The 22,673-nt window shown below is 47.1% G+C and overlaps 1 protein-coding gene across 2 annotated transcripts in view; it reads left to right on the forward strand.

Annotated features, from left to right (window-relative positions):
- Positions 1-22,673, forward strand: part of LOC121441817 (podoplanin-like) — a 31,868-nt gene that overhangs the window by 4,599 nt on the left and 4,596 nt on the right. For both annotated transcript variants that reach the window (XM_041643139.1, XM_041643138.1), the window contains exons 2-3: positions 19,619-19,746; positions 21,718-21,862. In XM_041643139.1, coding sequence (XP_041499073.1) covers positions 19,619-19,746; positions 21,718-21,862 — 273 coding nt within the window. The remainder of the gene's footprint in view (positions 1-19,618; positions 19,747-21,717; positions 21,863-22,673) is intronic.

Raw genomic sequence — 22,673 nt, forward strand, 5'->3', positions numbered from 1 at the left:
GAAAGGGAGAGAGGGAGAGAGAGGCAACCGCCCTGCCCAAGGAATTTGCTTATTTGGCAGATACTTACCGGGTCCTTGCTATGTGTTCAGGCTTTGGAGCGTGGTGTTATCCTGCTTTGAGCTCCTAAGGGGAGGTCCGATCTGGCAGCTTTGGGGAGTCTGACCTCAGTTAGGGTGGGTCCTTGAGCATCAGAGATCTTTATTCCCTTAATCTGGCAAAACATTCCATCCAGTGCTTTTGTTCTACAGAAGATCAAACATCTCCGGAACCTTTGTCACTTGAGAGGGGCATGACATCAGTAGCAACTACATACGTAAAGTGCAGAAGAACAAGTCTTATTTGTGCGTGTGTGCGCATGCGCAGTTGTGGAGGCTGGAGGAAAAATCTCTAACTTGTCATCATTTTTAAAAAATTTTATTTTAAGATTTATTTTTATTTTTAAAAATTGTGTGAATGCATATATGTCTGTGTGGGGGTATGCGCACCTGAGTGCAGGTGCCCACACAGGCAGGGGGAAGTCAGATCTCACAACAGGCGGAGTTACTGAGAATTGTGAGCAGCCCGAAGTGGGTGCTGGGAACCAAGCCCAGTTCCTTTGGCAGTGTAGTATGAGCTCTCAACCGCGGAGCTACCTCTCTTTTCGGGCTCCCTACGTGGTTTCTCAGAGACAGGCTCTCTCACTGGTCTGGACCTTGTCAAGGACACCAGGTTTCGGGAGCCAGCAAGCCCCAGAGAGCCACCTTGTCTCTTCTTCCTCAGAGCTAGGGTAGAAGTCACACACCATTACAGCTTTGGTTCTGGGGATCCAAATGAGGTTTCCATCTGTGCTGTCTTGAATCAGAATGGCCCCAGAGGCTATCTATGTGTTTGACTGCTTGGCCCACAGTTGGTGGGCTTTCCACACTATCCCCAATCTGTCTTTCTGTCTCTGTGTGTTTGCGCGTGCATGCGTGTGTGTGCGCGCGCGCCTGTCTGTCTCTTTCTCACTCTGCCTCTCTCTACCTCCCTTCTACTTGAGGATAAGATACAGGCTCTCAGCTATGGCTCCGCTGCTGCCTCTCTGTTGCCATGTTCTTCCCTGTGGTGGTGATGGGCTCGCCCTCTGAACTGTCAGCCCTAATTAAACTCTTTCTTCCAAAAGTTGCCCTGGCCGCCGTGTCTCTTTGCAGCAACGGACAAGTTCTAAGGTACCAAGCTTGCAGGGCAAGTTCTTTCCTGGCTGAGCCCTCTCCCCACGCTCCCGTGACTCGTTCCTAGTAACCTTTGGTTCCTGGCATCTTATAGAAAGGTCAACTCATGGAAGGCAGCCTTTTCTGAGACTATCACTTCATAGGAAGACTAAATGTGAAGCTGCAAAGCCGCACACTAGATTCCAAATGGGAGGGGCTCATAGCTATAACCGCTTTGGAACTTTCACCATTTGCTGGGCTAGACTGTCTTAGCCACTCGCGAACCCTGTTGGCACTCAGTCCTCACAGCACAACGACAAGGCAGGAACATCTTATAGATGAGCTCATCCAGGTTCAGACACAAAGCCAGGAGACAGCAGCAATGAGCTGGAACTCAAGTACTGGAACATAGCAAGAGCACATGCCCTGGGCACACATCTCCGGCTGCTCAGCTAAGTGGCCACCAGTGCTTGGCGTCGGTGTCCCTGAAGACACCTAGAAAAGCCAAGCCGTGTGATCCCTCCAAGGACTTTAGACGGCAGCAACACCCTCTGTTACGGTAATACTCACCAAGTTGTTTTAATCAATTTTGTTTGTCACACACATGATTTTAATTATGTATGTGATGTCAAGAGCACTCTGCTGGGTCGTTTTCATTTTCAATTCGACACAACTAAGAGTCATCTGGGATGAAAGAGGGGACACCTCAGTTACAGAAGTGCCCAGAATTGCCCAATCCGTGGGATATTGTGGTAATTGATGAGGGAAGGCCCTGCCTACGGTGAACCACACCTCCTACTGTGGGGAGGTGATCTTGGGCTATAGAGAAAAATCTAGCTGGCATGAGCCAGAGAGCCAGCCCATAAATGGCGTTCCTCCAGGCTCTGTTCGAGCCTTGAGGTCTGCCCTGACTTCCCTCAGGGATGGATGATTACCTCAAGTGTGGCTTTTGGTTGTGGTGTTGATCCAGCAACTGAAAGCAATTAAGAACAAGTACCAAATGCTGTCCCTGTCCCTTTAAGAGTTTGCAGGGCACATATTATCAGGGATTAGAGCATGTGCTGGTTTAAGTGAGAATGGCCCCATAGGCTCAGCTGTTCCAAAGCTTGGTCCCCAGTTGGTGGAACTGTTTGGGAAGGACTAGGAGGTGTGACTTTGGAGGAGGTGTGCCACTGGCGGGTGGACTTTGACGTTTCAGAAGCCCATGCCAGGCCCAGTCTCCATCTCTCTCTGCCTCATGCTTGTGGATCCAGATATAAGCTCTCAGCTACTGTGCCAGCCCCACCCATGGCTGCCTGCCTGCTGTCATTGCCCCCTGCCATGCCCCCTCGCCATTAAGACTCTGAACCTCTGAAATGACGAGTCCCTAAAGTAAATGCTTTGTTTTAGAAATTGCCTTGGTTATGGTGTTTTGTGGCAATGATAGGAAAGTAACCAAGACAGAAGGGAAGAGAGGATGGATGGTTAATAGGTACATGAGTGTAATTCCTACGCATGAGGTCTAGTGTCCTATCGCTCAGCCGGGCAGCTGTGATTGACAGTGAACAACTGTGTTGTTGATGTAGCCAGAGGATTTTGAGTGTTCCTGACAACTGATACATGTTTGAGATGATGGAAGCCAGCAGTCCCGCTCTGATCTTTACATACTATAGAAAAGTATTGAAATATTGTATTGCACCCCATAAATATAGCTGTATCAGCACTTTTTTGTTGTTTCCAAGCCTTTTTTTTATTGATTTTTCTTATTGTTTTCAAAATATTGCTTCCCAAATTTTACTCTTAAAAAGAATTTCAGGAACTGGAGAGATGACTCAGAGAGGTTAAGAGCACTTGACTGCTCTTCCAGAGGTCCTGAGTTCAATTCCCAGCAACCACATGGTGGCTCCCAACCATCTATAATAGGATCTGACTGCCTCTTCTTGTGAGCATGAAGACAGATCACACAAATACATGATTATAGGCGTGTCCCACCATGACTGGTTTATGAGGTGCTGGGGTTGGAACCTGGGGTTTTGTGTGTGCTGGGCAAGGACTCTGCCACCTGAGACAGATCTTCGTCCCTATTTTTTCTTAAATTTAAAAACAAATGTCTGCACACATGCTCTCTCTCTCTCTCTCTCTCTCACTCACACACACACACACACACACACACACACTATTCTAATGAGCAGGGGGTATCTCACACTAGTTCTGAACTGTCTTTCCTTCACTAACGACAAATGAACTTGAACACCTTTTCATGAAAGCTGAACATCTTGGGATTGTTCAAACTCTTGGCTGTTGAAGTCTTCAGGCATTTTGCTAATTTGCTTTTTTCCAAGTAAGAAATTAAAGTTTATTGATTATCGAATACATATACATATATGAGAAGGAGGGGGTTAGGGTTCCAGTCATTTTTAAGAGGATTATGTCTGGTGATTATGAATAGACAAACTGTTTACACTGTCCCCATGAACAGGATTCTCGGGCCGAAGCCAAACTGGAACTGGTGACTAAACTGTTTTTAAAAAATCAGCAAAGAAACAATTAAATATTAGTTTCTTGGTAAATCAATTTATTTCCCAGGTAGCTCCCCTCCCTCCCCCGCCCGAATATTGCCTCCTTCCCACACATTTTGACCTTTGGTGCTTTTATCAATAAGTAACACATTTTGTTGTTCTTTAGAGTAAGAATTTTGTAGATTATTTCTAGTTGCAAGATATGAAAATTTCAAGTGGTTTTTTTTTTTTGTTTGTTTCCTTTTGCTGTTGATTTCTGAATAGATTTCACTGAAGCCAGAGAAGAGATTCTTCCCAAGCATTTCTTCCATTCTATGAACTGGCTTATTTGTTATTATTTTTTGATAGTGTTCATTAAAGCCCCAATCGTTAAGAACGTGAAGTCTGGCTTGTCTCCTCTCCTTTTCTGTTCTTGCCGTTGGTACCAGTGTTGGAGGCTGCGGAGGTTGACTCTGACTTTGTATGGCTTCATTCTGGCAGTCGGGCGTTGATGCCTTTGCAATGAAGATTCGTGTGCCCCATGTAGTGACCCAGCTCCATTCTTTACCGCGTGGCAATTCAGTTGTCCCAGCACCTTCTGGGATGAAAAGATAACTCTACCCCACTGAAGTGTCTTGGTGCTTTTACGCAAAATCAGCTGTCTGTGAGAAGAAAGGCCTATGCCTGGACTCGCCGTTCTAGTCTGTGGGTCTACACGCTTACCCTTACCCAGTGTCTGCGGTCATTTGTGAAAACGTTTCCCCGTTGCTGGAAATTAAACACGGGGCCTCTGCAGGCTACGCGAATGCTCTGCTTCTGAGCTCTGCCCCTAGCTTATTTCTATTTTACTATTTTTCTGAGATAGGGCTCCCTCTGTGCTGCATGCGCTGGCCTTGAATCCCTGGGCTTGAGATGCTCTTGCTGGGCCTACAGGGACACCATGTCCAGTTATAATCAGCCTTGCTTTCTGCAGATCTGCTTCATGTGTTTGAAATCAGAACGCACGAGTTCTTCCACTCGGTCCTTCATCGGGATTGCTTTGTCTCTTCTCCTCACTATATTTTATTTATTTAAATATATATTTTGTTTATTTTACAACCCGACCACTGTTTTCCCTCCTTCCTCTCTCCCCATCTCCTCTGTGCCCCTCCCCCATCCACTCCTCCTCTGTTTCTATTCAGAGGAGGGAAGTCCTCCCATGGCTATCAGCCAAACATGGCATATCAAGTTGAGCGCTGGACGCAACCCAGTAGGATGATAAAGGTCCTAAAAGCCGGCAAGTGTCGGAGACAGACCCTGCTCTCACTGTTAGGAGCCCCACAAGAAGACCAAGCTATACAACTGTAACATACATGCGGAGGGTCTAGGTCAATCTCAGGCAGACTCTTTGATTGTGTCAGTGTCTGTGAGCCCCTAGGAGCCTAGGTTTCATCACTGTATGTTAAGTGTTTGTGGACCAATCTTGCCTCTTAGCAGAATCTGTAAAAGAACACTGGGGCTGGGGTGTATACAGCTCAGTGGTAGGCTCCTTGCCTGGCCTGAGAGGCCCCGTGTAAAAGCATCTGTTCAGATTGTAGTCACCATCTGTCAATGAAGAGCAAGGGAGTGGTGTTACCCAAACCTATCGGTAGTCAAGGCAATGAGGACACTGTGGAGTGGGAGAGATGGCTCAGCAGTTAAGTGTACTTCCTGCTTTTACAGAGGACCGGATTCACTTCTCAGAAACCCCACGGAGGCTCACAACCACCTATACTAATTCTGGGGGATCTGATGTCCTCTTCTGACCTCCAACAGCACCATCTGTGTGTGGTAGTCCATATGCATACATGTAGGCAACCACTCATGTACACAAAATCGAAACAAATCTATTTCAAAAGAAGGCAGGTGCAGTGATTAGCTTTTTATCACTACGAGCAGATACCTGACGGAAAGCAACGTAGGGGAGGAAGGCTTTGGTTTGGCTCATCGTGTGAGGGCGTGGGGTCCATCATGTGAGGGAAGATGTGGGGACGGGGTGTGAGGAAGCTCATGGATAGTCAGGGAGCCCAGGGAGAGAGCTTGCTTCCTCCTTGGCCCTTCTTGTTCAGTCTGGACCCCCAGCCCACAGGGTGCCTGTTCCCTCCTGGGTCACGCCTCTCTATAAACAAACACAGGTATATCTCCTGGCTGACTCCACATCCAGTCACAGGATCTGTGAAAATCAGGTAGGGGAGGTGAGAGGCGAGGGACGAGTTGGTGAAGAGTGGCAGGTGTTTGCTCTTCAGTGTTAAGACTATGAGGGGATGGAAGAGATCCATCAAGATACATCTCGTGGGCGTGTGGGAGCCTGTGTTCTAAGAGGGTCTGAACAGTGAACCTGGAGATGGGGCTGGATGCATGAACTTCCCATGGGCCAGGATGAAGGGAAATTCAGAAGACACCCTACTGGCCAAAGCAGCTTAATTTTTAGTCTACCACGGGTTGAGATGAGGTGCAATTCGGTCATAGACGGTTGCCTAGCACACACACACAAGGCCCTGGGTTTGATTCCCCGGGGCTATGAAAACAAAACCAAGATTATTCTAATGCAAAATAAAAATCTCCCGAGATACAGCTTCCAAATGAAGCTGAGGACCAAGGCCAAGGGCAGCCACATTCTGCACATTGTCTCCCTGTGCTCACAGCTGGAATGTCTACCCCGCAGGTCCGATCTGAAGGGGCTCTTCTTCCACTCTTTCGAAATCCCAGCCGCTCAGCTGAGAGCCCTGAGTAATCAGAGCTCAGAGTCTCGCTCAGTTCCTGGCAGATGGCAAGTGCCCTCACCCCACTGTGATGTGTGCTCTGGGCAGCACCCTTAAAACATCCGATGAGGTCACCGCTCAACTATCTTCCCTAGAAGGTGGCCCTTCGTGCGTGCATCCAGCTCCCGCTGGGTTCCAGAAAACCTCTTAGGAGGTATGATTCCTGCCCACAAAACTGAGAGTTCATTTCCCCTTTTACAGGAAAACCGCCTGCTCTTAGTCAGGAGAGCGAAGTGGTCTCCCCGAGTTGAGTAATCAAACTGAAAGCTGGAGTCAGCTGTCTCTGGTTTGCTGCTGAGGAGTTTAGGGGTGAGCAGTATACTGATTCACTTCCTGGAGCCCCCCCCCCCCAAAATGTAACCACCGCTCACCTAGTCATTCTGTGTCCTCAGGCTATGAGACTGACTGGGCAACAAACTCAGCAGAATGGCAGGTTGCTTAAAAGAAGGTTCTAGAACCAGGAAGGGAGGAAATAGTGAATGGGCCCAGTGTAGCCAAGACCTGGACTGCCATGGAGACACTGCCTCCCAGCTTTCCTGTGGAGAGAGGGACTTTCTCCTGGGGCAGTGGGTGTGGTGAAGCCTTGAATGGACAGCAATGGGCCTTGGCAGCCCAGCCTCAAGCTCCTGTGATCCACGGTTAGCTGTGTACCCCAGCCTTTTCCTTAAAATAAAAGGCAGAGGCTCAGGGCTGAGGAAATGGCTGAGCTGGTAAAGTGTGTTAGCCTTGCAAGCATGAGGACCTAAGTTCAGTTCTTAGTGCTTTGAATCTTAGCGCTGGAGAGACTGAGACAGGAGGATTCCCTGGAGCTCACCTGCCAGCCAACTGGGCCTACTCCGCAAGCCCCGTGTCCTCAGAAAACAAGGTGAGTAGTTTCTAGGAAGTACACCCGAGGTTGACCTCTGACCTCTGTGTGTGTGCACATACCTGCTTGTACACTTGCCCATAGTGCTCACACGTGTCTGCACAGCTGAGGATGGACACACACAGACACACTCACACCCACAGAATACAGGCCTGCAAGAGGGAGCCAGGCGAGAATGATCCGGAGACACACTGGTTACAGGTGGCTTTGCACTCTGCTGGACGCTGACATCCTGTCCGCCATAACCACTTGTTCTCCTAGTCAGTGGTTCACTCTCTCCTTCACCATCCTCCCGAAAAGCAGGGATGCTCCTTGTGGCAGGGGTGTGTGTGTGTGGAAAGGCCGTGGGGAAGCTCAGGGCAGCAGCTTCTGTTCATTCTCTGTAAACTCAGTCAGAAGGAGCCATCATCAGAATTGCTTCTCCTGGACAGTCCTGTCCCCTGTTCCCTTTCTGAGGGTAGAGGACCGGGTCTGCTTGGGTGGCCCAGAGTTAGGCCCTCCCCCTTCCACCTGCCCAGTGACTTCTTGCTCTCAGAATGAAAATGAGAGTCCTTAATGGCCATTGGCCTCTTCTCTATTTTCTTTCCGTTTTCCTCCTCCTCTTCATTAGAGTCTTCCTGTAGCCCAGACATACCTCATATTCATGCTTCGGTCCCTCTAGTGCTGAGATTACTACAGGGGTGTATCGTTCCCATCCACTCTTCCCCCTCCCCTCCCCTCCTATCCCTGTCCTCCCACCCTCACCACAGCTATGCTGGTTTTTCTTTTCCTTTCTCCTCGTCTTTCATTGTCCCTCTCTGTGACTCTGGAGATTGATCCCAGGGCCGCCCTGTGCCCCACACTCAACCACTGAGCCCCACCCCAGCGCTTCTCTCATTGCCCTTGTTCAGCTACAGGAACGTTCAGAAGCCGTTTCCAATTTTTAGGAGGTGACCCACTGGGGCCAGCCACCCCGAAGCACAAGAAACCTTTGGAGCCATGCACAACCCATACCCACTATGAGGTCAAGGGAACAGGCTCCTGATGGTAGTGTGTAGGATTTTCTCAGAGGATCTAGGAGCACATCTCAGTTCTGACATCCTTCTGTTCAGTGCGTGGAAGAGGGGCTCATCCTGTCTGTCATCAGCTTCATGCAGGCTGACAGTCAGGTCCCATCTCATCAACCAGGCTTGGTCTGCAGGTTTGACAAAAGCTGTGACAGAGAGTGACAGGCAGGGCCGCAGAGTTCAGCCTCACAGGTGAATTGTTCTGTCCTCATCCCTGCTGCCCTACAGTAGGGAAAGGCCCTCACCAACTCTGCAGTGAAGGCGGTGCACACATCCAAGGAATATCTCAAAAGAAACCAGTTCCTTGACTGTCCATATACTTACCCATCGGTCACTCAGCAAACACCTGCCAAGGACCTGCCATGACTCCAGAGGCTGGTAATGTGTTAGGTGGCACGATGCTCTCCCAGAGGGAAGTAAGTGAAGGCATTTCTGTGGGTGCCCAGGGTGACAGGGGCCAAGCCTCCCAAGAGTTGTCTAGATTAGTAGAGTTGTTCAGCCCAGGTATGCTGGCACGCACGCCTCTAATCCCAGTCTCAGGAGTGACAGGAGGATCGTGAATTCAAGACCAGCCTGTGTTACAACACAGTGAGACCTTGTCTCAAAAAGGCACAGAGAGGGCTGGAAAGATAGCTCAGTTGGTAGATAGTTTGATGTGCAAAAATGAGAACCCAAATTTGAGCCGCAGAATTTGTGGGAAAAATAAAAACTGCCAGGTTATGAGTGTTTAGAATCCCAGAGTTGGGGCTAAAGAAACAGGCAGATCTCTGGGGCTTCCTGGCTAGCCAGCTTAGTGGAATTGACAAGTTTCCACCCACTGGGGGACCCTGTCCCAAAAAGTAGGGTGAGTATATCCTGAAGAGTGACGCTGAGGTTGATCTCTGATCTGCACACACGCGCGCGCGTACACATGCACGCATTCCCATGCACGTGAACATGACACGCATATAGATACCCAAGGCAGAGAGGAGGAGGTTTTCCAGTGCCAATCTCTCGATCAGATGAATAGTTTGCCAAGCTGTATGGAAAGAGTGAAGAGACAAAAAAAAAAAAATCCTTGGCCACACCAGGGAGGATCCTGGCTACGTCCAGCAAACTACCTGGTGTTGTGTTGAGGAACATGCCTTTTGGAGAATGGCTCTTCATATCAGAGGAGCCCTATAAATATTTGCTGCTGCATCCATATCCAAAGAATGACTTCCTCAGAAGGTCAGGAGCAGGACCAGCCCACGGTGCACCGAGAACATCAGGGCCGTGGTAAGCAGAGAGTTCTAGGCTCTCGCCCTGGCTGCAGAAACCCACTTGGGGTAGCTGGGGGAAGAGGCAGGAGCTCCTGGGAACCCCAGTGAGAGGTCAGCAGGGTTGAGACCATCTATGGTGTGAGGTATGTTTGAGACTTGTGGTCACCTCTTAAGACATGATAGGGAAATGAGATGCGAAAGCCTTCATGGGGGTAAAGGAACAGAAGAGAATTTGTTCTTCCAAATGGATTCTCTGTGTGAGACGTGTGTAAGTGTAAGTGCATGCGTGTGCTGTACACACAGGTAGAGGCCAAACATGCATGGCTGTTGTCTTTCTGGGTCATTCTCCACTTTTTAAAAATGATGCTGTATGTGAGTGAAGGTGTCCAGAGTGAGAGCCCCCGGAGCTGGAGTTGCAGGTGTTTGTGAGTTGTCTAACCTGGATGCTGAGAATCGAACTCAGGTCCTCGCATGCTCGCTTAACCACTGAGCCACCTCTCAAGCCCCTCTACCCTGTTTTTTTGAGATAGGGTCTCTTATTGAAGCTCACTGATTGGCTAGACCAGTGCTGGATTGTAGGCACCCTTCCACATGGCTTTTCACGTGGGTCCCGTGCAGCAAACACTTTGCTGACTGAGACATCTCTTCAGGTCTGGACTTAATTTTTTATTTTATTTTGTTTGTTTGTTTGTTTTCCCAGACAGGGTTTCTCTGTGTAGCCCTGGCTGTCCTGGAACTCATTCTGTAAGAACAGGCTGGCCTGGAACTCAGACATCTGCCTGCCTCTGCTTCCCAAGTACTGGTGATTGAAGGTGTGCACCATCGCCACCCAGTTTAGACTTCCTTTTTAAACCATGGATTTATTTACTGGGGGAGGGGCACCCATGCCACAGTGTATGTGTGGAAGTCATAGAACGACTTTTGGGAGCCAGTTCTCGTCTTCACTATATGGTCCTAGGGATTAGACTCAGGTCGTGGCTTGGCTACAAAGTTTCTTCATCCACTGAGCCATCTCACTAGGCCAGGGCCCTTGTTTTTCCTTATGAAAAATTTCAGGTCAGCAGAGGAAGCCATGGGCGTCACCGTGGCATCTGCCAGCGTAAATGACATCTGCTTTGTTCTCATTCTCCTCTCTACTGTCCCTCCCACCCCTTCCAGCTGGTTCCTTTTCTTCCCCCAGTTACTTCCTCTTTTGCTTTCCTAGTATGTGTGTTTCTTTGCTGTCTTTATTTTCCACCTCTCCTAGGGTCTCCTCTTCCCCTTACGATTATCTTCCTAGTTTTGTGACCTGCAAACACACATGTAAACACACGCATAATGTAAACACACGCATAAACACACACGTGTAAGCACATGCATAAACACACACACACATAGACACAAACACACACAGAATTTACATTTAGGTTTAGCCTATGAGAGCAAACATGCTGTGTGTCTTTCTGAAATTGATTTATTTCACTAAACAGAATGGTTTCCAGTTGAGAATGAACTTTTAGTTTTATTGTTTTGGGGTTTTGCAGGGGAGGTTGTTTTGGTTTGATTTGTCTTGTTTAGGACAGGCTCTTCCTGTGAAGCCCAGACGACTCAAAATCAGGATCCTTCTGCCTTTGCCTCCTGAATGCCCCTTGCTCAACAGCAGGCACACTCTGCTGTAGGCCAAGACACTTAGCTTTGTGGGAAAACCTGGCTTGTTGTTCCCACAGATTTAGACCACATAGCCCTCCACTCCCCACCCAAAGCATCGGCAGCTACTTCTGTGGCCATGCACTTATTTATCATAGATAGTATGAAGTGTGTATTCATCTTCCGCTTCAAGGAGTCTCTGACAGCCGTGGCTGGGATGGAGAGATTCAGCTTCATCTTGACATAGCTGTCAGTCCAGCAGGTACCCCGGAAAGAGCCCTTACACAGCTATTTTCGTTGTTTGCTTCAAGACAGGATTTCACATTGTGGCTCAGGCTGATCCTGAACTCACAAGTTTCCTGCCTCAACCTCCTAAGCACTTGTGAGATTATAGGAATCAGTCACCACACCCCCCAAAAATTTCTTTTTGTTTTTGTTGGATGCATGCATGCAAGCGTTGTTGGTTTACTTCATGTGATACTAGGGTGTGAGCCCAGACATGCTAGACAAGCGCTCACTCTACAGATGAGCTACACTCCTAGTCCCATGGGCTCCTGTCTTCATGGTGATGCTGCCTTCACTTGAGCAGAGAACAAAGGACTGTCTTTCTAAGACAGACACACTTTTAGGATAAATAACGTCTTCTCTCTAATCCACCTGCATCAGATGCAGAGTAATGTGTGGCACCGTGATACATGGACAGCTATGGTGCCCCATTTTGAGCACCATTATAAGCTCACAAGCAAAGGTTGTTGTGCACAGATGGAGTCTTGTTAGGTAAGGCATGCCTGCATATTCCTGTTTGATGGACCCCATTGAGTAAACACAGACAGTCAAACTATTAAGTATACAAACTAAACTGAGACAGGGGAAGTAGGCATGAATATTTGCAGAACCCAAGGAAGGCTTGGTGAGTATGGTGTCAGAGAAAGGAAATAAGATGTTTGATTACTGGCTGGGTTTGCCTTTTGCAAAAGAGATGCAAATTCCAACTAGCAGAAAAGCAGGCTATAGTAGCTAATATAAAGAGTGTATTGTGTGTGTGTGTACCTCTATATTTGTACACACATAGTGCTGATATTGGGTATCTTCTTTACAGAAACCTTAAAAAGTTTTACACCTTTACTACTCCCTTCCAGGATTCAGTTAAAGGCACCATGGATAGCCAAAGGGGGCTAAAGATCTGAGGGCAAAGAAATTTACTCACAACGGGAATTGTCTTTCTACGTTTCTTTATTCTTTTCTCTTCAATCCATCATTTCTCATTGTTCCATCCGTTACTTGTTCTCCTTGTCCTATACTGTTCCTTACTCTACATTGCTCCTCCTTGTCCTTAGTTCTACCTGTTACCAATGTTCCCAGTCATATAGACCCTTAAAACTAGCAATTCCCCAGCCCTAGAAGGTTCCAGGCTGGAATTCTTTTGCCCCAAAGAAAATCAGATAAAAGTTTTCACACACACACACACACACACACACACACACACACACGCATGAGTGACTAGTACACGTCAGTGAACTCCTTAATGGAGAAAGTTAAGAAAGGAATTAAATCACCAGGGAATTCTAGAGAGGAAGGTTGGTATGCTACACTTCATTTTTAGGTGGTTAGTAAAGAGCTAAGGAATTTATTTTCAGTAACGTTATGAATAGGGCATGGATTGTTTAAATCAGCGCACAACTTCTTTTCTTCCAGTGGGCAGAGAGGCTGCAAGGTAACTAGGCAACCTAGGGAAGCTGATGGCTCTGGATCAGAGAACACATACACCAGACACTGTACTTCCCTAGGTCTGGACTTAGACTTACTGCTCTAGGCGGTGGAAACAAAGAAGGGACCCAGGTTTCTAAATATGCTTTATCAGCCGTTCAGGTCGTGGGGTAAAACCAGAGCAGCAACTTGGCAGGAAGTAATTCTGTGTCCTTGGAGATCTGTGAGTACCGTAAGCGGGATGCTCTATGCTTGGACCCAAATGCGTGCTGATGAAGATAATTGCAGGAAGACATCTCTGCACTTACCTAGGAGAGAGGAACAAGGCCTGGCAGTGGGAAACTGTTTTCACGAAACAGTTCTGAGCTGTGGGAATTAATTCCCAAATATGTAACAGAAAAGGAAGTCAGCTACAGCAAAAAAAGGACAGCTACTTTATTCACAAGGCAATAATACGCCAAAAAGCCTTGCCTTTTCGTTTAGCTTTTACCAGATCACTTGGATCTGATAAGTTGCTTGTGGAAAGATGGTTGGGCAATTTCTGTATAATGCTGCACTTTGCCATCTGTTTTTGAGACAGGGTCTCTCACTGAGCACCGAGCATTCGGGTTCTTTTAGACTGGCTGGCTGGTAAGCTCCAGAGATCCTCCTGTCTCTGCCTTCCACCAGCACTGGTGTTACGTACAGATGTGTATTACCATATCAGCTTTTATTTTTTATTGTTATTTTTTATTTTTTGGTTTTTAGAGACAAGGTTTCTCTGTAGCTTTGGAGCCTGTCCTGGAACTAGCTCTTGTAGACCAGGCTGGTCTCGAACTCACAGAGATCCATCTGCCTCTGCCTCCTGAGTGCTGGGATTAAAGGTGTGTGCCACCATTGCCCGGCTCATCCAGCTTTTAAAAGATGTATTTATTTTATGTGGATGTGTGTGCGATTATGTGATGTGTATGTGCATGTGAGTGCAATACCCATGGAGGCCAGAAGTGGGCACCAGATCCCGCTAGAACTGGAATTACAGGCAGTTGTAAGCGGTCATGTAGGTGCTGAGAACTGAACCTGGGTTCTCGTCAAGAGCAGCCAGCACTCTTAACTTCTGAGTCACCTGCGCAACCTCCATTTTTAGTTTTTATATGGGTGCTGGGTCCCCCCATACTTTCATAGCAAGCAATTTACCAACTGAGTCTTCTCCCCAAACCCCTAAAGAATAGCTTCATAAGGCATGAAGGATGTGAGAAAACTCAAAAGAGATGGAATACCATAAGAGGAAAATGTGACTGACAAAGGCATTCCTGACGGCTAGCAGCTAGATGGGACCACTCGCCACCACATATTAAATATATACTAGTAAAATCAAAAGACTGAACACACAGTCAAAAGATTTTTATTAAAGATTTGTGGCTGCAACATTGTACCTATTACAATATCCAATGTGACATATCATCAAATTCTATCAGAGCCAGGTATGGTGATAACCTGTAATCCAGCACTTCGAAGACTGAGGCAGGAGGATTTCTAGGAGTTTAAGGCCAGCCTGAGCTACATAGTGAGATCCTGTCCCCAAGCGAACAGAAGGCTGAAGAAATGCTGCCCCCACAAATGTGTCCTTATTTGAATCATTTCGTTAAGATGTATCTCTTAGGATTTTTATTAATGCGTATGTGTGTAAATGAATGTCGTGTGTATGCAGATGCCCTCAGGACAGAAGTGGATGTGGGATCCCCAGGAATTTTAAATTGCAGGTGGTTGTGAGCTACCCGATACAGGTGCTGGGAGGTGAACCTGGATCCTCTGCACGAGCAGCAAACTCTTAACTGCTGAGCTATCTCTCCAGCTCCTTAAATAATTCATTAAAAATCCTTTTACATTTATTTATTTATTTTTGTTTGTTACGGGGGCCTCATCGGTCATAGCAGGCATAGCGAGGCCAGAGGACACCTTGAAAGGGTAGGCTCTCTTCTTCCACCATGTGGGCTCCAGGGACAGAACTCCAGTTGTCAGACTTGGCAGCAAGCACCTTTACCGGCTGACTCATCTTGGCAGCCCATAAACTTGAAGTTTGACTTTGTAGTATTAGAATTAGATATTAAGATAAAGCCATTCATAAGGTCTGGTGAGGTTGTTCAGTGGTTAAGCTGTTCTTGCAGAGAACCTGGGTTTGGCTTCCAGAACCCATGTAGTAGCTCATAGCAGTCTGCGAACTGTGCAATAGTCTGGGCACAGTTAAAAGTTCTTGGCTTCCAAACTTAAAAGCCTCAGCGTAAAAATCATGTTTAGTTCAGTTATCTCCTCTTAAAGAGTTCAAACTTTGTCCTAGCTTTTTCAAAATAATCTTTAAGGCTTGTTTATTTAATGTGTGGGTGTTTGTGATTAAGAGCATGCAGTGCCCACAGAGGCCAGAAAAGGGCATCACAATCCTTTGGAACTGAAGTTACACGGGCGGTTGTGAGCTGTCACATGTGGGTGTCGGGAATTGAACCCAAGTCCTCTGAAAGCAGTCAGGGATGTTAAGCCAGCCCCTGACCTAGCTTCTTAAAGAATAACAGTGAAAATGGCAAGGGATGAGTTTTTTCTCATGTGGAGAAGTTCTGTTGATTCCCATTCTCATGTTAGCTGCAGCGGAGTGTGTCAGGGAACTGTACTCAGGTGACCGGGAAGGGATACAGATGTTTCCAGAACTTTGCTGGCACGCCAGGCTGTGAGCATTGTTGTGATTGTGGGTTCTTCACTCTCTACTTACATAAGCATTTGTACGCAAGCATAGATGTGCGACCCTGCATGTGTGTGTGCTGGTGTGTGTATCCTAGGAGGACACGAGAGAGCAAAGACATCCATCCATGGCTTGAAGGTCACCAGCAAAGAGAAAAGGAGATGTCAGCTGCTGGCTAGAAACTCGGCAGCTGGCCGACACTCTCCACCAGGGAAAGCCTTCTGCCAAAATAATTGAGAATCTTGTAAAGATAACTTTCCCAGGGAGCCAACAAGAATGCTGGGCCAGAGAGACAAAAGGCACGCATCGTAATCTTGACGGTCATTCATAAAACACCCTTTGTCTATTCAGGGAGACTTCAGTACTTGGCTGTGTGGGCCAAGGGAAAGAAAGAACAAGGAGGAATTTTTTTATCGAGTTACTCTTTCAGTGAACTGAGCTTTCTATGAAAGGACTGAAGCCAGCTTCATTCAGTGCTTTTGTTTTGAAAGCAAGGCTTGTTTTAAGTTAGAGACACTGTATGGAAAATGATTTTGATGAATGGGTCCTAGGAACTTTTTAACAACTGATGAGTTTGAAAACTGAATTCAATCCAGGGGATAAAGAATTCTGTTGTTGTTGCTATTTTAATGTTTTCTATTAGTATTTTATTAGTATTCTGTTAGCTTGTATTACGTGTACATGATGCTGGGTTTCATTATGACTTTTTCATACATGGAGTAGTGTGTTCTGGCCTTATTCTCCTGGTCCCTCTTACGTCCTTCTAGTCTCCATTCTCTTCCAAACTGTTAAAACTATTCCCTTTCTGATTTCATATCTTTTTTTGTTTGTGTGTGTGTGTGTGCGCGCGCGCGCGTGCGCGTGCACGCAAGCAAGTGTGAAGGGGGAGTGAGAGAGGGAGCGGGGCCGGAAAGAGAGGGAGAGAGAGAAAGAAAAAGGAGCGTGGGTGGAGGTTTGCTTATGGGAGTGTGAGGTACCTTACCAGTGGCCGCGCCGCTGAAGACAATGTCTGTTCCATGGAATGCTTAGCTTTTAGGTAGGGATTACTTCTGGAAAAGAGCATCTCTCTACTCCGTGGGCATAATCCCTGCCCTCAGCCATAACAGCAAACGACCACAGGAGGAGACCTACCATTTGTATGCACTGAGTTTTTTTTTGTTTTGTTTTGTTTTGTTTTTTTCGAGACAGGGTGTCTCTGTAGCTTTGGAGCCTGTCCTGGAACTAGCTCTGTAGACCAGGCTGGTCTCGAACTCACAGAGATCCGCCTGCCTCTGCCTCCCGAGTGCTGGGATTAAAGGCGTGCGCCACCATCGCCCTGCTCTATGCACTATGGAGTTTTAAGGATTTTCCTGAGCTTTTAAAATTAAATTTATTTTTTTATTTATTTTGGTTTTTCGAGATAGGGTTTCTCTGTAGCTTTGGTGCCTGTCCCGGAACTAGCTCTTGTAGACCAGGCTGGCCTTGAACTCCCAGAGATCCGCCTGCCTCTGCCTCCCGAGTGCTGGGATTAAAGGTGTGCACTACCACCACCCGGCTTAAAATTAAATTTATATGATTTTTTTAAGTAAATATGTTTATACATTTTATCTCCCGGCCACTGTTTCTCCTTCCTCCTCTCCTCCCGTTCCTTCCCCCCATCTCCCCTCTGCTTCTGTTAGAAAGGGGCAGACCTCCTATGGGTATCAACAAAACACAGCATATCAAGCTGCAGGAAGACTTAAGCACCTCCCTGTGTTAAGGCAGGACAAAGCAACCCAGTATGAGAAATAGGTTCCCCAAAGCCAGTGTTAGGGACAGCCCCTGCTCCCATTGTTAGGAATCCCACAAGTAGACCAAGCTACACAGCTGTCGCATATATGTAGAGGGGCTAGGTCATTCCCATGAAGGCCTCCATTACTGGTGGGAGTGCAAAATTGGACAGCCATGTTGGAAATCAGTGTGGTGGTTTCTCAGAAATTTTGGAATCAGTCTACCTCAAGATAGTTTGTTTTGTTTTGTTATTTTGTTTTTTAAGGATTTATATGCTAGGTAGCTCATCTAAAGCTATCCGTCAGCAACTGGAATAGGGCTAGCTGCAAAGAGAAGGCTCCAGAACTTAGCAGCATTTCTCCAGAGGCCTCCCACCCTGTTGGTAGCAGCAGTGGAGTTCTGATCAAATATTTATGAACCACGCTTCTGGCTGGGATGTCTCAACAGAGGGAAAATCAAGTGTTAAAGGAAGGGTTGCTCATCAGAACAACATCCTAGGCGTGGATGAACATCTGCTCTTTAATGACACCCGGCGCTTTCCAACACCCCTCCCTCCTGTACTTCTGATGCATGACCCTTCTTTCGTAACTGCATCTGGTCATGGCATTTCCAGAACCGCTCCATCCAGGGAGGAGGCCCACAGCCAGTGAGTCAGATCTGTAACTCGTGAAAAGGATTACGTGAATTAAGAGCAGATGCCCTGGTGCACTTAGTCCTGAGGCAGTTAGAGGACCCTGTCATCTCTCTCACACCATTTGAGTCTATTTATTTTCGTCGCTGTAACAAAATACCCCAAACCATGTAATTTATAAAGAATAGGTGTTTATTCTCCCCATGGCTCTGGGGGCTGGGAAGTTCAAGAGCATGGTGCCGTATCTGCTAGCACCTTCGAAGACATCACAGTGAGGATGCATACCTCAGTTCAGATCTATCTTCTTCCTCTTTCTAACCCACCAAGTCACCTCTTGGAGACCCCGTCCTGATGACCTCATTCAATCCTCATAACCTGCCAAGAGCCCCAGCTTCAAACACCCTTGGCTTATGAATGTGAGCAGTTTCTAGCCCATGGGATCTGGCGGAGATAGATGGAAGGCGTGGCATCCCACACAACGGGATTCAACCTGCTACTGCCTCATTCGTCCTTCATCCGAGTGTGAGTGCAGGAAGTCAGGGTCAGGGTAGGTGGGATGACTCAGTGGGTAAAGCACTTGCCATGTGTCTTAGTTTGACTCTCTGCAGCTGTGATACAACATTGACCAAAATACAGTCTGGGGTACGTAGTGAGACCCTGTCTCAAAAAAGCAGTTGGAATCAATTTATGAGGTCAGTGGGTCAGTCACTTAATTATCCAAGTGAATGGCAATCTCAATGAAATAGTATGGAGATTGGGTTTATTGTTGTTGTTTTCAATTTTGTTGCATCTTATTTACTCATTTATGGGGGCAGGGCTTGTGCCATGACATACATATGACCATCAGAGGACAATCTGCAAAAGTTAGTTCTCTCTTTCTACCTCATGGGTCCCATATTTGGTCTCAGATTATCAAGCTTGGCAGCAAGCACCTTTACCTTCCCAGCCATCTTTCCAGCCCTATGATTCTTCTTCTTCTTCTTCTTCTTCTTCTTCTTCTTCTTCTCCTTCTCCTTCTCCTTCTCCTCCTCCTCCTCCTCCTCCTCCTCCTCCTCTTCCTCCTCCTCCTCCTCCTCCTCCTTCCTCCTTCTTCTTTTTGGCTAATTAGTGAATGTTTTGGTGCTGGGGACTGAGACCAGTACCTTGGGCACACCAAGCATGTGTTCTGCTGCTGGAGTACCGTTAGCCCTGAAAGTTTGATTGTAAAAAGTGAACGAACACTCATTTTTTTGGACCTTGTAGGCTTGCACAGAGCATGGACCCAGGTATGTTTAGAAAACTTTTCAGATGATTCTACAGAGTTTTTCTGGTCTGTGTAATACTCTGCCTGTCTGAATGGAGGCACTGGCTCTTTACTGGAAAGGGAAAGGTAGGCAGGTTCTTGTCCAGCCCTAGCTGGCGGTGTCACCAAGTGTTCCCATTTTCTTTTGCTTCTCTATGGAGACCAGGCCATGGTGTGTGTCAGTGGCACCATAAGGAAGTGGTGCAGGCCCTGGTAGTGTGACAGGGCAGAAAGGACCACAATTTAAAGTATAGGAAACAATCATGACTATAAGTAGCCAATTGGCTTCGTCCACATCATCTGCGTACCTCATCCCTGACTGACCTTTCTTTTTCAGCACCCGTAGGTGGACTAGAAGATGATATTGTGACCCCAGGTCCAGGAGGTGGCATGGTGAGACCAGGTCTGGAAGACAGAATAGCAACCACGGGTACTACTGGAGGACTGAATGAATCTACTGGCAAGGTACCCTGGGGAGTGTCCAGGGAAAGAGGGAGTTGGCTCCAAAGGCAAGCTGTCACATGCCAGGGGGATGACGTATGCTTTGATGTGAAATCAACCGCCATACAATGAATTAGTGGTATAGCTTACCACAGAGGTACATCTAAGTCTCATCCAGCGACAAGGGAGCTGGTGCGGTGGACACAGATGGTTTGAGAGCAATAGACCAAGTCTTCTCAGAATGGTATGAAATCAGCTTAGCCTTTGCCAGCCTGCACTGACGCCAGGTATAGTGGTACACATGCCTGTAATTCCAGTACCCAGGAGGCAGAAGCAGGCAGGTCTCTGTAAATATGGGCTGAGTTCCAGGACAGCTAGAGCTACATAGGGAGACTCTGTCAAACAAACCAACAAACTGGATTCAGGGAGCTTTAGTAGGTCCCTGGGGAGGTGGGAGGAGTTCACCATGCAAGCCCCCAGCCAGTTACGACACAACCTCATTCTGTGTGGCTCTTCATCCAGGTCAGTTGCTCTGTCCTCAATGATGAGCAATGAAAAAGTAGAAAAGCCAGCCCCGGGCTGGGGCAATGGCTCCGTCAATAACATGCACGTCTTGCAAGCATAAAGACCTGGGTTCAACCCCTAGAACCCACATAAAAGCCAAAGGTGATGGTACCTAGAAAGGTGGACCTCTGGGGTTTGCTGGCCAGCTATCCTAACCTAAGAGGCATGCCCCAGGCCAGTCAGAGATACATCTCATGAAACAACAAACACATTCACACATACCCACTGTGTAGATGGATTTTTTTTTTGGTCTGCCAGCTCACCAAAAATGACATGGAGGCTTCTTATAAATTATAAAAGCTTGGCCTATAGCTTAGAATTGTCCCACTAGCTCTTATAACTTAAATTAACCCAGTTATATTAATCTACATTTTGTCTCATGGCTTTTTACCTCTCTTCCATCTTGCACTTCCTGTTCTCGCTCCATCTCCTCTGGTGTCTCTCATACCTATATTTATTTCCTCATTTCCTCTTCTTTACCCTCTGTCTGGAAGTCCTGCCCAACCTCTTCCTGCCTAGCTATTGGCCAGTCAGCTCTTTATCAAACCAATCACAGTGACACATCTTTACACAGTGTAAACGAATATTCCACAACAATGTGTCCCCCGCCACACACACACACACACACACACACACGCGCGCATTTCACACATAAACCCGGAACCACTTCCTAGCCTTTCACTGTCACCGAATTGCTGTGAGGACCTTTCCTGCAGGGAGTCGGTGCTCATTATGGAATCTCTTCGGCTTTGTTCATTGAGTTTACTTGAAAAAGTTGCCCATGTCTGGTCCTACTGCACATACCTGCTTTGTGGGAGCCTAGGCAGTTTGGATGCTCACCTAACTAGACCTGGAAGGAGGTGGGTGGTCCTTGGACTTCCCACAGGGCAGGGAATCCTGATTGCTCTTCTGGGCTGCTGAGGGAGGGGGACTTGATTGGGGGAGATGGGAGGCGGTGGCGGGGAGGAGGCAGAAATCTTCAATAAATAAATAAATTTTTTAAGAGAAAGGTGCCCATGGTGTACTGAGAATGTGTTGAAAGGACCTTGTATAAAGTGAGCTGTCAGTGACGGTGAGCTCCGCTCCTCCACACAGTTCAGCAAGTCAATGTTAACAGAGAAAAGTGCTATTCCAGTTTCAGAGAGAGAGAAACTTAGGTGTGAGTGAGCCAGTGTTTTTCAAAGAGATCAAGGGACAGGAAGTCTTCATGCTGAACATTTAAAGTTCACTTCTGGACTGAACCTGCTTTTATCCCTATCTCCACTCTTATTTATTTTTGTTTTGTTTTTTTGTTTGTTTGTATCCATCTGGAATTTATACTTGTGTTTGTGAAATGTGTGCTACCTTAAAGTCTTTCCTGCAGGACGTCAGATGCTGTCCATTCCAAACCTCAGGCTCTGTTTCCTTTTTTGCTCCGCCCACTTCTAACAGGTACCAACACACACAGACATTCCCTTTGAGGACCAGCCAACCCCAGAAATCCCAGACCACGATCACGAAGAACATAAGAGTACAACCACTGTCAAAATGGTGACGAGCCATTCTGTGGATCAGTCAACAAGTCACCCCAACAAAGGTGGGTCCGCTCTTACATCACCCATGAAGCTCTCTCAACCTTGAATGATAACGAGTCGCAACCCCCTCCAAGGACCCGTCACTGGCTCCCGGTGTTGCATTGCAGACCCCGTGTTAGAGCCTTGTGCTGGCTGCTGAAGAGAAGGCTTGGGGGCTAAGAGCACACACTTTCAGAGTTCAGTTCCCAGCATCTCACGGCCTCCTGTGGCTCCAACACCCCTGTCTTCTTTAGGGTGCCACACACAAACACATACACATGATGAAAGGAAGATCAATATTTAAAAAGGAAAAATATCTGTGTAAGACGGGTCATATGGCTCAATAGATCAACAGGTTAGGGTGCTTGCTGCCAAGCTTAACTTCCTGAGTTCAATCCCTGGAGCGTACATGAAGGAGAGAATCAAAGCCTGATAATTGTCTTCTGCAGGGCACCACTGCACAGTGCCCACATCCATACAGATACATAAGTCAATCAATCAATAATAATAGTTGTAAAAGAATCTTGCATTGACCCTCAAGGGCAGCAATTCTACACCGACGTTTCCTGGTTTACCTTATGGCTATTCTAAGTCAGACCCACCAGGACTGTGTGTTGTATGCATCATCCAGGTTGGTGCCTGTGACCTGAACTGACCTTGTAGCTGAGGCTAGCCTTGAACTCCTGATTCTCCTGATTTTACTTTCCAAGTGCTGGGACTACATATGGCACAGAACCTGACTGACTGTTGTATATTATTCTTCAATGCATACTTCCAGGTCCAGTTGCCAGTTGAGATTTAAGAACTCTACAGTAACTTTAAGGGCTTAACAAG

Source organism: Microtus oregoni, unplaced genomic scaffold, assembly GCF_018167655.1.
Source record: "Microtus oregoni isolate MIOR12 unplaced genomic scaffold, Mior012 000081F_ref0000091, whole genome shotgun sequence".
NCBI classification, from domain to species: domain Eukaryota; kingdom Metazoa; phylum Chordata; class Mammalia; order Rodentia; family Cricetidae; genus Microtus; species Microtus oregoni.